At 38.4% G+C, this 12,055-nt stretch overlaps 1 protein-coding gene across 11 annotated transcripts in view; it reads right to left on the bottom strand.

Moving 5' to 3' along the window:
* Window positions 1-12,055, bottom strand: part of MEGF11 (multiple EGF like domains 11) — a 254,581-nt gene that overhangs the window by 189,765 nt on the left and 52,761 nt on the right. For all 11 annotated transcript variants that reach the window (XM_051628083.1, XM_051628087.1, XM_051628080.1 and 8 more), the window contains exons 2-3: window positions 5,499-5,610; window positions 1,648-1,771 (exon numbers count right to left, since the gene is read on the bottom strand). In XM_051628083.1, the coding sequence (XP_051484043.1) occupies window positions 1,648-1,763 (116 nt within the window). In that variant the 5' untranslated portion in view covers window positions 1,764-1,771; window positions 5,499-5,610. The remainder of the gene's footprint in view (window positions 1-1,647; window positions 1,772-5,498; window positions 5,611-12,055) is intronic.

Consider the following 12,055-nt stretch of genomic DNA (forward strand, 5'->3'; position numbering starts at 1 on the left):
TGTCATTTTATTTAAAGTGCCCAGGCCTCTCACATGATATAGAAATCCCATTTACTTGTTAGTCTCAGTTGTATTGCCCTACAGTGTGTGCAGTGCTTAAGGGACTCAATCTCACATTTTGATTTGGTAACAGGCTCTACTTTATCAGATCCACAATATCTTCGGAGAACAACACTGAAATCATTCTAGGCAGGGTCAAGTCCCAGGAATTAGATCCCCCAACTCATTCATTATATTGATTGTCTTAATCATCCAGGTGATTTTGGTCTCATCAATGGGACTGCTGATGTGATTAAACCCTGTGAGATTGTAGCCATAAGGGAATCCCAAAATACTTGCTTGAAAGGCCTATTGGCTTGAAATTGAAGATAGAGCTATTACTGCCCTGCTTGTCGTGCATCTTCTAGACAAGCCAAGATTCTACTTGGTGTTGCTTTTGCCCTCTATCATAATTTTCTGGGTTTGACAACAATGTTTTTACCTCTACTAAAGCCTAAATGTAAAATATTTACATTGCTCAGTATTAATATAAAACACTAACACTCACAAATGTTGGTTATTATTTTATGATCTTGCTTGTTATCCAGTAATTGCCCTAACAATCTTTCCCTTTGATTTATTAACATGTAAGTAACAAAGTCATCTTGGTCAGTACAACCAATCAATTTTGGTATTTAATTTTTGTTTCTCCTTGATTGGGTCTCTAGGTTGCTGACTTTCTTCAGACAAAAATCAATATTTTATTCCTGTGTTCTGAATGCATTTCACCTCACAACACAGACTGCAAAATGCTATTCCTGTACAGACTTTGCTTTGCAGCTGAATTACCTAAAAGCAGTTAGTTCTCTAATTAAGGTCTCTGAAGTCAAAACATAGTGCCACTAAAGTATTCTTCTATTTTTGCTCTTTTTAAGGGATTTGTTTCACTGAAGTGTACTGTAATTCCTTTTTGTGTGGAACTAAACCATGAAACAGAACTGGAAGTTTAGCAGGTTAAAATTAAGAGTATAGGAACTCTAGCCTCTGCAAATAGACCCTGCATGAACATGCAGCTTATCAAAGCCAGTGGGTCTCTGTGTACCACAGGAAATGTCCTGCATAGATCCACTTTTAGGACACTGTAACAATAGAGAGAACAAGAATTATCAAGGCCTTTCATTCTCAGTGCTTTCATGCAGACTCTCTCTGATGCTGACACGAGTTTGGCAGATAGAGCCACAAAGTTCAGGACACACAGAACAAGCCTTAAAACTTAGCTGAAATCTCTAACAATCTTGCTTGACAACAACAAACAGAAAAAAGTCAGATAGAACAAGGCCATCATTTCTCTCGATCTCTTCATGATAAATGGAAACACATCTGTGCAGTCCTCCAGCTGAAACTATGGAGGAGCTTTCCAAAGTAGAGCTGAGCAGACAGGTAACTCTGGGATGTGTGGTCTATCGCCCTAACTTTAGAACCAATCCCTTGGGATCATCCAAATCCCCAAAGGTACCCAAAAGTGCTACTTCCTTCATACAAATCCATGTTCTTTCTGAGGCATAGTAGTATTTAGCCAATGATGGCTCTTATTTTGGCTTTTAAATGTAAAAATTTGAAGTGGCTAGTAAAAAAAAAAACACAACAAATTGGCATGCTACACATTACCTTTCCCAATGACTACAAACATTTGGATCATCTGGGTTTAGGGACAGAGTAGTTTTGAGCAGAAAAGGCAGAATAAGCCCTTTTAGAATCCACCTGAATAGTGTATGAGCCACCATTGTCGTATCTAGAGAAAGAAAAGAAAGCATAAACATTAAAGACAATTTTGAAAAAAAAAAATCCTTCTAGGCCTTTTCATCCTTTCTTTTGTGCAAATCCAAATACTGTGGAATTATTTACCAAGTGAAATACTTGAAAAATCAACTAAACAGTAAATGTTTAAAAAAAAGTGCAAAAGCATTCTGAAATGAATTAATACATCTAAGCTTATCAAAACTGATGAATATGATGATTAAGCTACCCAAGATATTGACAGCCCCAATGATTCTTCCAAAGAACATTTCTGATCATGATCACTGTTAGATCTGTCTGCACCAACAGAATAAATAACTGAGCTATTAAAACAATTTAGTCTCCCATCAACCTACAGTAAAATAGAAGAATACTCAAATACCCTCTTTGATTTATTTAGGTGGGTTTTACACGTGTCAATGCAGTAGGCTAGATCTGAGACCTATGCTTATTACATGACTGAAGAAAAATGAGTTCACTTTTTAATTCTCAGATGAGGGAATCACTTAGAAAGTCAGAGGTCAACATATTGGGTCCATTATGCAGAACACTAAACATCAAATAAAAATATTTGTGTTGAAGTTGGGAATAGACCTTACAAAATTCATTAAATGTGGTCTCTTCATGATCTTGCAGTTCATCTGTTAAACTTGTATCTACCTGTTGTTGTTCACTTGGGGCTTTGAAACCAAAGTTGTGGTGTTTGCCTAGAGGCCCCCAATGACATCAGGCAAAAATACAAAATAGACTGGAAAGACAAAGCTGCTTTTAAATGTGACTGTATCAGAAGCGTTAATCTGTTAAATGTTAAGTCAGTAAAAAAATATTTTAAAATATCCATTTCAAGCATTTACTTCAACACATAAATACACAATCCAAACCAAAAGTCCCATAAATTATTCCTGGCAACAAGACTGCCCCAAAAATAGATCGATGATCATCCAAAAACCACATGGCTCATTGCCTCATTGTCCAGACCAGCAAAAGGGATATTAAGGGGTTGGCTCTGCATGGCACTGATACACAGCCCAGCATAAAGAGGTCATCACAAAGCAGAATGAAGAGCAGAGAAAAGATTAGCCAGGAAAGCTGATGTGAAATTCCCTCCTGATTCAGAGCCTCCTAAGCTAGATCAAGGACACCCATTGCCTTGAGTGGACTCGAAGTCAGGATCCCACTGGGAATAATAGCTCATCTTCTGAATTATTCCTAGAGCTCTGCTAAACCCAAACGTCAGTCTTAAGCCACACAAGTCATATTAATGTTAATTAATATGATTTAGTGTTAATGTTCCATATGAAATTGATTTAAGTCTGAGTGACCACTCTCTACCTGTAGCTCTTTCAAAGTCCCCTGGCAACAATGCAAAATCCTGCTATGGAAGTGAAAGAGGGCTGCTGAGAAAGGGACATGAGAGAGAATCCTGTTGATTGAAAAGACATTTGCTACGTTTGTCTTATACACCACCTCTCCATGGAGGAAAGTGTCTTAAACAGCTGACCTGCAAGTGCACATGGGATGAAAGCCCAACAAACCTGATGTTCAAAAACCCAGAGCTGTCGGAGAGTAGAGTTGAACTTTCTTTTAATGTAACATGTACCAACAGATGTGAGCTACCAAGCATCAGGCTCAACAAAATGACAAATCTTCAAAAGATGCCTTTAATGCCCTACACTAGCTTCCATTTGAGTAATACCAAATTACAAAGAGAGGGTTTTTAAAATCTAAACACAGTTCTGTGTTCAGTGTGTGAACTTCTCAAGAACATCAACAACCTGGGTTTATCCCTAAATTAGAGGCAGAAAGGCTGCTTGACTTCTACCTAAAGAGAGGAAGCTTTTTCACATTTAACTAAAGCAGCCCTCTATCCTAATTCTGTAGTTCTCAGAGATCTCAATTTCTTCTTAAAAAAACCAATGTGTCAGCAAATGTATTAACCGAACACTAAAAAATTGTACAAGCCTTAATTGCACACAGAATATTTGTTTACAATGTATTTGAATGAGATTCAAACTTGCTTTCTAAATGTTAATGTTAATGCTGTTTTATTATCTGTTTATAAATGAATTGCTTTGTGCAATTAATTTTCTAACTTTGTAAGTCAGATCATATATCAGAAACATCCAATGCTCCACATAGAGCAGAACCTCATTCATCTCAAGTGTCTCTTTTTCTAACTCAAATGAAATATTTCACTTTGATCACTGTTAATAGAAAAGACCTCAAACCAAAATGGGATGGTTGCTATTACAAGATTCAGAATAAAACTAAAAATAGGAGCACATACATGAAAAACCAACATCAAAAAAAAATCCAGTAATGACATCTAGTATGTTTGGGGGTTTTTTTCAAGATTTTATTGCTCAGCATTCCTGCATTGTGTTTAATGCTTGAACATATTCTCCAAGGAGGCAGCATCAGCCATTCAGGGAAGACGAGGCCCGTAACTTCATTAAAGATATAGCCAAATTATATCAACTTCTGCAGTGTCTGCCACTGCCAGCCTCCTGAGGATAGGTGGTCTTCTGAGCTTCACAAGAAAATAAATGATACAAGTCTGCTGTGCAGTCCCTAAACAGACTAACTCTTGTCTCTCCAGGCCTGATTTTTCTTTTCAGGAGTGAAAAAAGGCAATGCAGGTATCATTTGGCAAGAAAGAGGGTCTTTCAATCCAAAATACTGTCTGGTGATTTTTCACAAGTGTCTCACTCTCTGTTAATTAAAACTGATTAGGTTAGGTATCTGTTACTCATTAAGCCATTTTCACATAACTTGATCCTTTTGGAATAAATTCAGTACTTCACCTACCATATTAACTCAGGTCACTGGCTCCATCACAAAAGAAAGAAAATACATTTTCATTCTTAAGCCTCAAATCTTAGCTATAGAAAAAGTAGTAGGTGGCAAGTCACTGATATATTTGTCTGTGGATTCACTTTACAAAAACCTTGGTTGAGGAAACTGTGCTGGGGTTTTTGCAGAGACCACAAGATGCAGATGATAACTTAAATTGGATCAAGTGTATGAGAGTGTGGACAAAAGCTGGTCATTACTCTCTTTTGCAATTTATACTGCACAATCTGAGGATGACAGAAGTCCAGAAGACTGGGACACACGTGTGGAGAAAATGGGGCCCCAAAGAATCCTTGCTGGGTGAAACAAGTATCCTCTACAGCTTCTCTAGCTTTGGTAACATTCTTGTGAAAGATGACTTATGTATACTTTAAGTGGCTGGGAGAAAAAAAAACAAAAAAACAAACAAAAAAAACAAACCCTTAGATTAAATTTCTACTCTGCTTCCTTGGCTGATGGACTAGAAAATCACTAAAAGTGACTATTAGAGAATTTCCTGTTCATGAGCAGAAGCAGTGAAACATTTCATTTTGACATTTCTGTCATCAAATATTTCATGACATGACTTTGACAAGAAATTCAAACAGAATTTCCAGTCTGTGACAAAGTTCCAAGTCAAATGTTTTTGTCTCAATTTGGGATGAAATGAATTCTGAACCAGGAAAAAAACTCATTTGGTGTCCAGATTTAAACAGGGAAAACATTTACAGAAATGTCTTTTACGAGCATGCAATAGTTTAAATCCTTCTGTGCTTTTGAAGATCATTCCTTTAGATCTCTACATGTATATGAAGTCAACTAACTTTGAATTTTTTCCACAAATTTACATGCAATGCATTTAAAAAAAGAGCAAAATTTAAAAGTCTTACCTCAAAGTGGTAATAATTCCTAATGAATCCTCTTTTTACAGACTATCAGCAAGTGAAAACACACAGCACAGTAAGCGGAGAGCAGAAGAAAGCTCTTCAAAAGTTGCCAGGCCTTGTGAGCAATCAGAAAAACAGAAAACACTGGGTCAAAGAAAGTGTGTTTGGGGGAGTAGAAACAAGACAGAAATGAGATAAAGCATTCTAAATAATTGCTTGTAATAATTGTGCTATAGCAGAGTAGAGACAGCTATGCTGCTTTCAGCCAATAGCAAGTGTCTAAGAAGGGCAGTAAGAAGAGGGCTGATAGTCACACATGCCTTTTAAACCCTTCTAGTTTGCAACTTTGTGACTTCTTCAGCCACAAGTGGTATCTTGTTTTGAACACCATTTGATGGATTCTCTTCCAGTAAGTTGTCTTATCAATTTTTATCTGTTAAAACATAAATTTCAATCTTCTTCACTTAAATTTTAGTGTCAGTGACATCCTGTGATGGTCTCATATCTCAGCCATGTCCTGCATGAAATAGTCCCTTTGTTTTTCTGTCTGCTTCCTCAGTTTTGTTTGTCACCTCCTTCTCCTCTGTTAGGAACCAATTGGGGATTCTCAGACTTTCTTTCCTATAATGTCCTATCATATAAACAACTTTTTTTACATATAGCCTCTTTCTTCTGTAATATCCCAACAAGAAAGTTCACTTTCCTTCAGGAAGTTTGATGAAAAGACCTTGCAAAAGCCTTCCAGAAATCTACCTGGACCTTCTTGATTCACAGGTTTACTTCAAAGAGCTTTCAAAATTTATGAGGCCTTTACAAATCCTTCTTGATTCTTCATAAATGTATTATATTTATCAAGAAGTTCAGTAATTCTGTTCTTAATTTTGATTTCTACCAAACAAGAAAATCTAGGTGCATCAAAATTAAAATGTCTTCTACTAATTGAATGCAAGCAATTAAGGAAAATGCAAGAGAACAGTTAAGACAGAAAGCAAGAAGTTGGATTTCACTAAAGAAGCATTAAAGTGACTGAGTGTTTGCTGATTACACTATTTTAGTCTCTAAGTAGTAGCAAGCTTCCAACAAGCTGCCCTCTGTGGCATTCCTCCTTCTCATCCCATCCGAAATTTTCATGATAGTTTAGGCAAAGGATCATTTAAACACACAGTTCGTTTGGCTCCACATTAGATTTTGTTAGAAACAAGCTGTTATGAAAGCTAAATGAGGCCATGAGTTTCAAAACTGATCAAGATTTTTTTGATGTGTCTGTTTATGATTAATAACTTGAGACACCATGAAAGGGCCTAAAAACATGCAGAACTTAGAATGCCTGCTAAGAAACAGATTGTTTTAATCTGACCAGTCAAGAACTAAGCCACTCAAACTCACTTGTCACCTCTTTAAAATTGTGGCCACGACCTACAGAAAAACTGCCAATGACAAGTTGTGGTTTTGTTCTGGTTTTAATGTAAATTTAAAGCTGTTTTAAACAGATAACCACTTCAGGAAGGATCAGGTACTCAATACAAAAGCGCTGCCAAAGTGATTCTTATCTGAGTACAGAAAAATTCAAGTGCTAGAAGAACTGGCAGCAACACCAGCCTATGCAATGGGTTGCTGGGTTTTCCTACTGACATCTTAGAGGATTAATGCAGGAAGACAGCAGACAAGAAGCTGCCTCTATTAACAAAAAGATAATATTTCAGTGAACAGAATCTATTTCAGCCTCTAGGAGTCATGATACTGAGGGCAAGTTATATCCCTTAGATGCAGTGCAAAACAACTGGTCTCTCATTTGTGCTACAAATCCCACACTGTCAGTCACACCCAGCTGGCCCATGACCTCCTGAAGCCCTGCTCTTCTGGAGGTCTGTGTCCTTCTCTGCCTGGGATTTCACAAAGGCAGTTCAATAGTTGCAAGTACTTGGAATACATGCAGAAATCAAAACTATTTGCAAATATCCCTGGTACCAATTCCAGACACAAGTCTTCTGTCACCTGGAGGTGACAGAGACAATGGGAGAAACAGCTGACCAGGACAGCACAGACACAAGCTCAGGATTGTTCCTTCAGTGCTCTCAGAGGAAAACTGGGTCAAAATACCACAGAGACTTGTTACTAGGCAAGCAATCTGGGCAATTAGTTTAGTTATGGCTAATGAAATCTCTTTATCAAGACAAAGGTTGGTGTATGTGGGCTAGACTGAGGTAGCTCAAATTCCACCCAACTTCTTCATCCAGGATTTTCTGGAGGAGAGCTCAGAGCCTTCAGAGGCACCAAACCACCATTCAACATCTTCTGGGCTTTGAAACTTCAAGGTCAGCTCAGGACATACAAGTTCTCAAAGTCACAGAATCTTCCACATGAAACAGGGGAAGAGAACTGACCAACCTGGCAGGTGCTTTAAGAATATTCAGATTACAAACTGAAGAGAGATTAGACACTGAAGCAACAATGAATACACACATTTGGCATTATCCATCCACTCTGGAAGATCAGCACAAAGCATGCAGACTTTTTTTTTTAATCAGTACTTACACAAACTCAATATCCATGCACACTTGTGCAAAGCACAACCACCACTCCAAAAAGCTGTTACTACAACACTAATTTCTTTTTCTTAAATAATTAAATGATTAATCAATAGTCCAGCAGAAATATAATTAAAATAAGACATTAACAACACCTAAAAACATTGCTGAAACAGTACCCAAATCCAGATAATTTCTGGTTCCTTTTCAGAAAGTCAGCTTGGAAAAATATAATCTGTGATTTTCTGCCCATAATTTTGTACTTGTATTCTACTACCAGTGTAAAATTGGAAGCCAGCCCTTTGAACATTTGGCCCTTTAAGTTATCAATCCAAACTCAAGTCCACTGAACTGTCAGTGATGCTTGTAGCTCCTAAGCTCTGAACCCATCTTTCAAGCCCTGGCAGTTGGGACATGGAGATGGCTGACATTCCACTGGCACTTACTGCCAAAAGTAAGTTGGCACTGGCAGTCTTCAGAGGCAAAGTCCTGGTACCCTGCAGTATTTCAACAAAAGACAACCTCCTGCAAGCTAAGAAATGCTCCGGAGGCCATTGTATCTGAACCCTCTCAATTACACAGTAAACAAGAAAAATCAGAAAGAGACCCTTGATACATTTGTTATTTAACCCTCCTACCCAGACCTCACCACCCCAGTGTTGCCACAGGGGGATGGCAGAGGCAGCCAGTGCTGCTCCCCCACACGGGTCCCACTCCTTAGGCAGAGCAGAATTTTAAAGCTGCTGAAACTGTGTGGGGTGTCACATTCTCTCCTGATTTAACAGTGTATTTATATTCACTATCCCATGCATATTTCAGCTATTCCTTCAGATACATACTTCAGACGAGAAAGTAAGCTGACAGGCATCAAAAAGCTGATCTCCTGAGAACACAAGTTAGCTTGCTTACATATAGCCACCCACCTAATCCATGTTCAACATGTCAAACAATTACAGCATATGTTTCCTTAGACACTTGAAGCAACAAAAGACCTTGTACCCCCATAACACCCAGGATAAATAAAGCAACCTACATGTTACAGGCATGCCCAGATGACAAGCGATTTGTTTCTCAGTATTTACCTTAAAAACTTCATTTATTCCAATAGAATTTTTTACAGCATTTGAAGAGTGCATGTTAATTTGATCTGAAAATGGGAGTAACAAGCAATGAAATATAAGGATGCTCAATACATATGCAGTGAAATACATTAAAGATGATTCTGTGAAAGACAGAAAGAAAAAAGTGCTGTTTAAAAATGTAGACTATCCTTTACGGTTATATTTTTAAAAATTACTTCTGTTTGTCAAGAACAATTGGCTCCTTCTTTTTGTCTTCATTTATCTCAGAGGAAAATAAAATGAAACTAACGGCAAAAAAGTCCCAAGTACAGTGAACAGCTGAGCCAGGGACAAATTAAGTAACACAGATAGATGGCTGTTGATCTACAACAGTACTATCACATCCCAATGCTACAGCTCATATTTCATTTAAGGACCCATCTCTTCTTCTCCAGAAACAGTGCAGTATTTATGGGATAAGGCTGATTTGCAAGCCTTGGAGCTGCATTGAGAATCCAGATTCAGTTTTTCCAATTTGGCTTTAAAGTTGGTGAATGTCTTGAACTTTGAAAGTAGGAATCCAAATAAAATTAAAGCAAACGCCGGAATAAAATGAACACTGAAACTAAACACTTATTTTCAAGAAATGCTGCAGGCAGGGCAATGCTTTTTATCTTCAGTTTCTTCGTAAGACAGTAAGGAAATGATGTTTGCTTCCTCTGCCTCTATACCTTTACTAACACCACTGCTCCAATAGCATGTATCTTCATTTGTTCTCCTCTGGGTTTTCCCAGTGCTTTATCCTCCCTGGCATTCTCTGGTACAACAGCACTCAGATGTTCTCTTCTTGCATTCAATTTCTCTCTCAGCCTCTTGATATCTTAATCTAAAATTTTTTAACTTCATAGTTATTGGAAACATTGACTGGCCCATACAGAATATAACTTTTTTATATGAATGTATGCTAAAAATAAGATAAATGTTAAATCAATGTTTAGATTTCTAATGGCTTAAAAATTAGAGTGGCCACTTAAAACCTGCCAATTTTACTTGAAGTATGAGATATTAAATATTCCTCAGAAGCTGCAATAATCCTTTGTGCTTTCCTGTGCTTCTTCTAGGGCATATGTAAAACATTACCCATACTGGAGGAATGGTATTTGGTTCAATCACACCAAAGCTAAAAGCCTAAGTTAGGAGTCCACATAATTGATCTGATTTTTGGAGCATGCACAAATCTCTGAGAATCAAGGCAGTTACTTAAGCGCCTAGAAATGGCTGCGAGCTCTTGGGTTTAGGCAGCCAATGTGGAAAACAGGCTGAACAAATCTGCCCTTCTCTAGGACAGAAAGCTGATGCCATGGAGAAGGTCATGGCGTGTGAACTAGGTCCTTGCAATTACTGCTGGTCACTGCCACAAGGGGCCATGCTGCAGAATTACTGCTTCATAACTGTCCACCAGCTGCTCACAGGTTGGGCTGGTAAGAAGGCACCAACAGGAAGTGTCTAAAGCCAGTGTTTGAAATCACCTCTAAAGGAAGCTTATTAAAATGTGAGGTCAGGTTTATGTCCTAGCCAAGGCCCGACTCCACGTCAAGGCAAGACTCAGTCACACACTAAATCCCTTTCCATGCCATGATTCCTCTGTGAACCCAGCTATGAACCTGGAAGGAGGAGTGTGGTGCCTAAATGGCTGGCTGAGGGGCTCAGGAGTACAGGGCACTTCAAGAAATAAAAAATGTCTCATATCTAGACTTAGGCTTTCATCTCTTGACCATCCACCACTGACTGTAAACCTTCAATCTATATCAAAGACAGGCACCATGAACAGACTTAGACCAGCTACAGAGCGGTACCCAGCTGCACCTTCCCTAAGATGGATCTCCACGGATTGAGAAGGGCAAGAGCAGCATCTGCAAATGCTCTTCCATAACACCCAAGTCTTGCAATTCCATGCTTGATTCCTCCTCTGTGAGGAGACTGGCCAAAATTCCCAGCAGACCCAGTATCCCAAAATACCCTCACCTTTCCAGGAACCATCATCGATACTGTTAGAGCAGTAACTGGAAAGACAAATGAGAACATGACCCAGGCATTATTTAATTTTACATCACTATGCAAAGTTCTTGACTCTGCTGTCTCCATGACCCACTTTAATTATTGGTGGGATTTTTTTTTTGTGTGTTTTTTTGTTTGTTTTGGTGTTGGTTTTTGGTTTGGTTTTGGTTTTTTTTGCTGTGTGTTGGTTTTTTTTCCTAGGAAATTGCTCATTAAGGATAAAAGCACCTGGCTTACAGTAACAAAATATCTGTTATAAAGCTGAGAGGAACATTCAGAAATACATCAGGCAGAGCAAACTCACAAATAACTGAGGGGAGTATATCAGATAGAATGAAGTAAAAGAAGATGTAGGTGTGCAATTCCCTGCAGGAGTAAAGGGCTGAACTCCACTGAGTTCACTGTGCCAATTTGTATCTGGAAAGAATTTGCATCTACCAGCTCATCTACTGGAGCTACTCAGGTTAGAACTAGTATTTTCTCTTTCTGGCAGAAAAAAAGTAGCTAGAAAAATAACTACAGACAAAACCAGCTATGAATAACTGGTGCGTGCAACTCCCTCTGCTTCCTCTTCCGCTCCTAAATGTGGCACTGAAAACTTAAATACTCTGAGAAAAGAGATTGGTGAAAATCATTAAAAAGAGAGTTTCTGGAATAATTCTAGGGCTTGACCTCCATAATTTTACAGATGTGCTAATGAAATTTTTTTTCCCCACAAGTTAAGACAAGTACAGTTTTCTCTCTGTATTCTTCCTACAGCATCACACCTGTACCATCTGCTAAGTCCTTTTCCTGAGCCCTCTCCATGGCTTGCTCTTAGATCCACAGCAGTCAGATGGTCAAGAACACTTCCCCATGAGTGCTTCATCAGCTTCACTACTGAGACAAATATTGGAGCTTAAAAGTTGCTTAT

Source organism: Apus apus, chromosome 10, assembly GCF_020740795.1.
Source record: "Apus apus isolate bApuApu2 chromosome 10, bApuApu2.pri.cur, whole genome shotgun sequence".
Lineage (NCBI taxonomy): Eukaryota > Metazoa > Chordata > Aves > Apodiformes > Apodidae > Apus > Apus apus.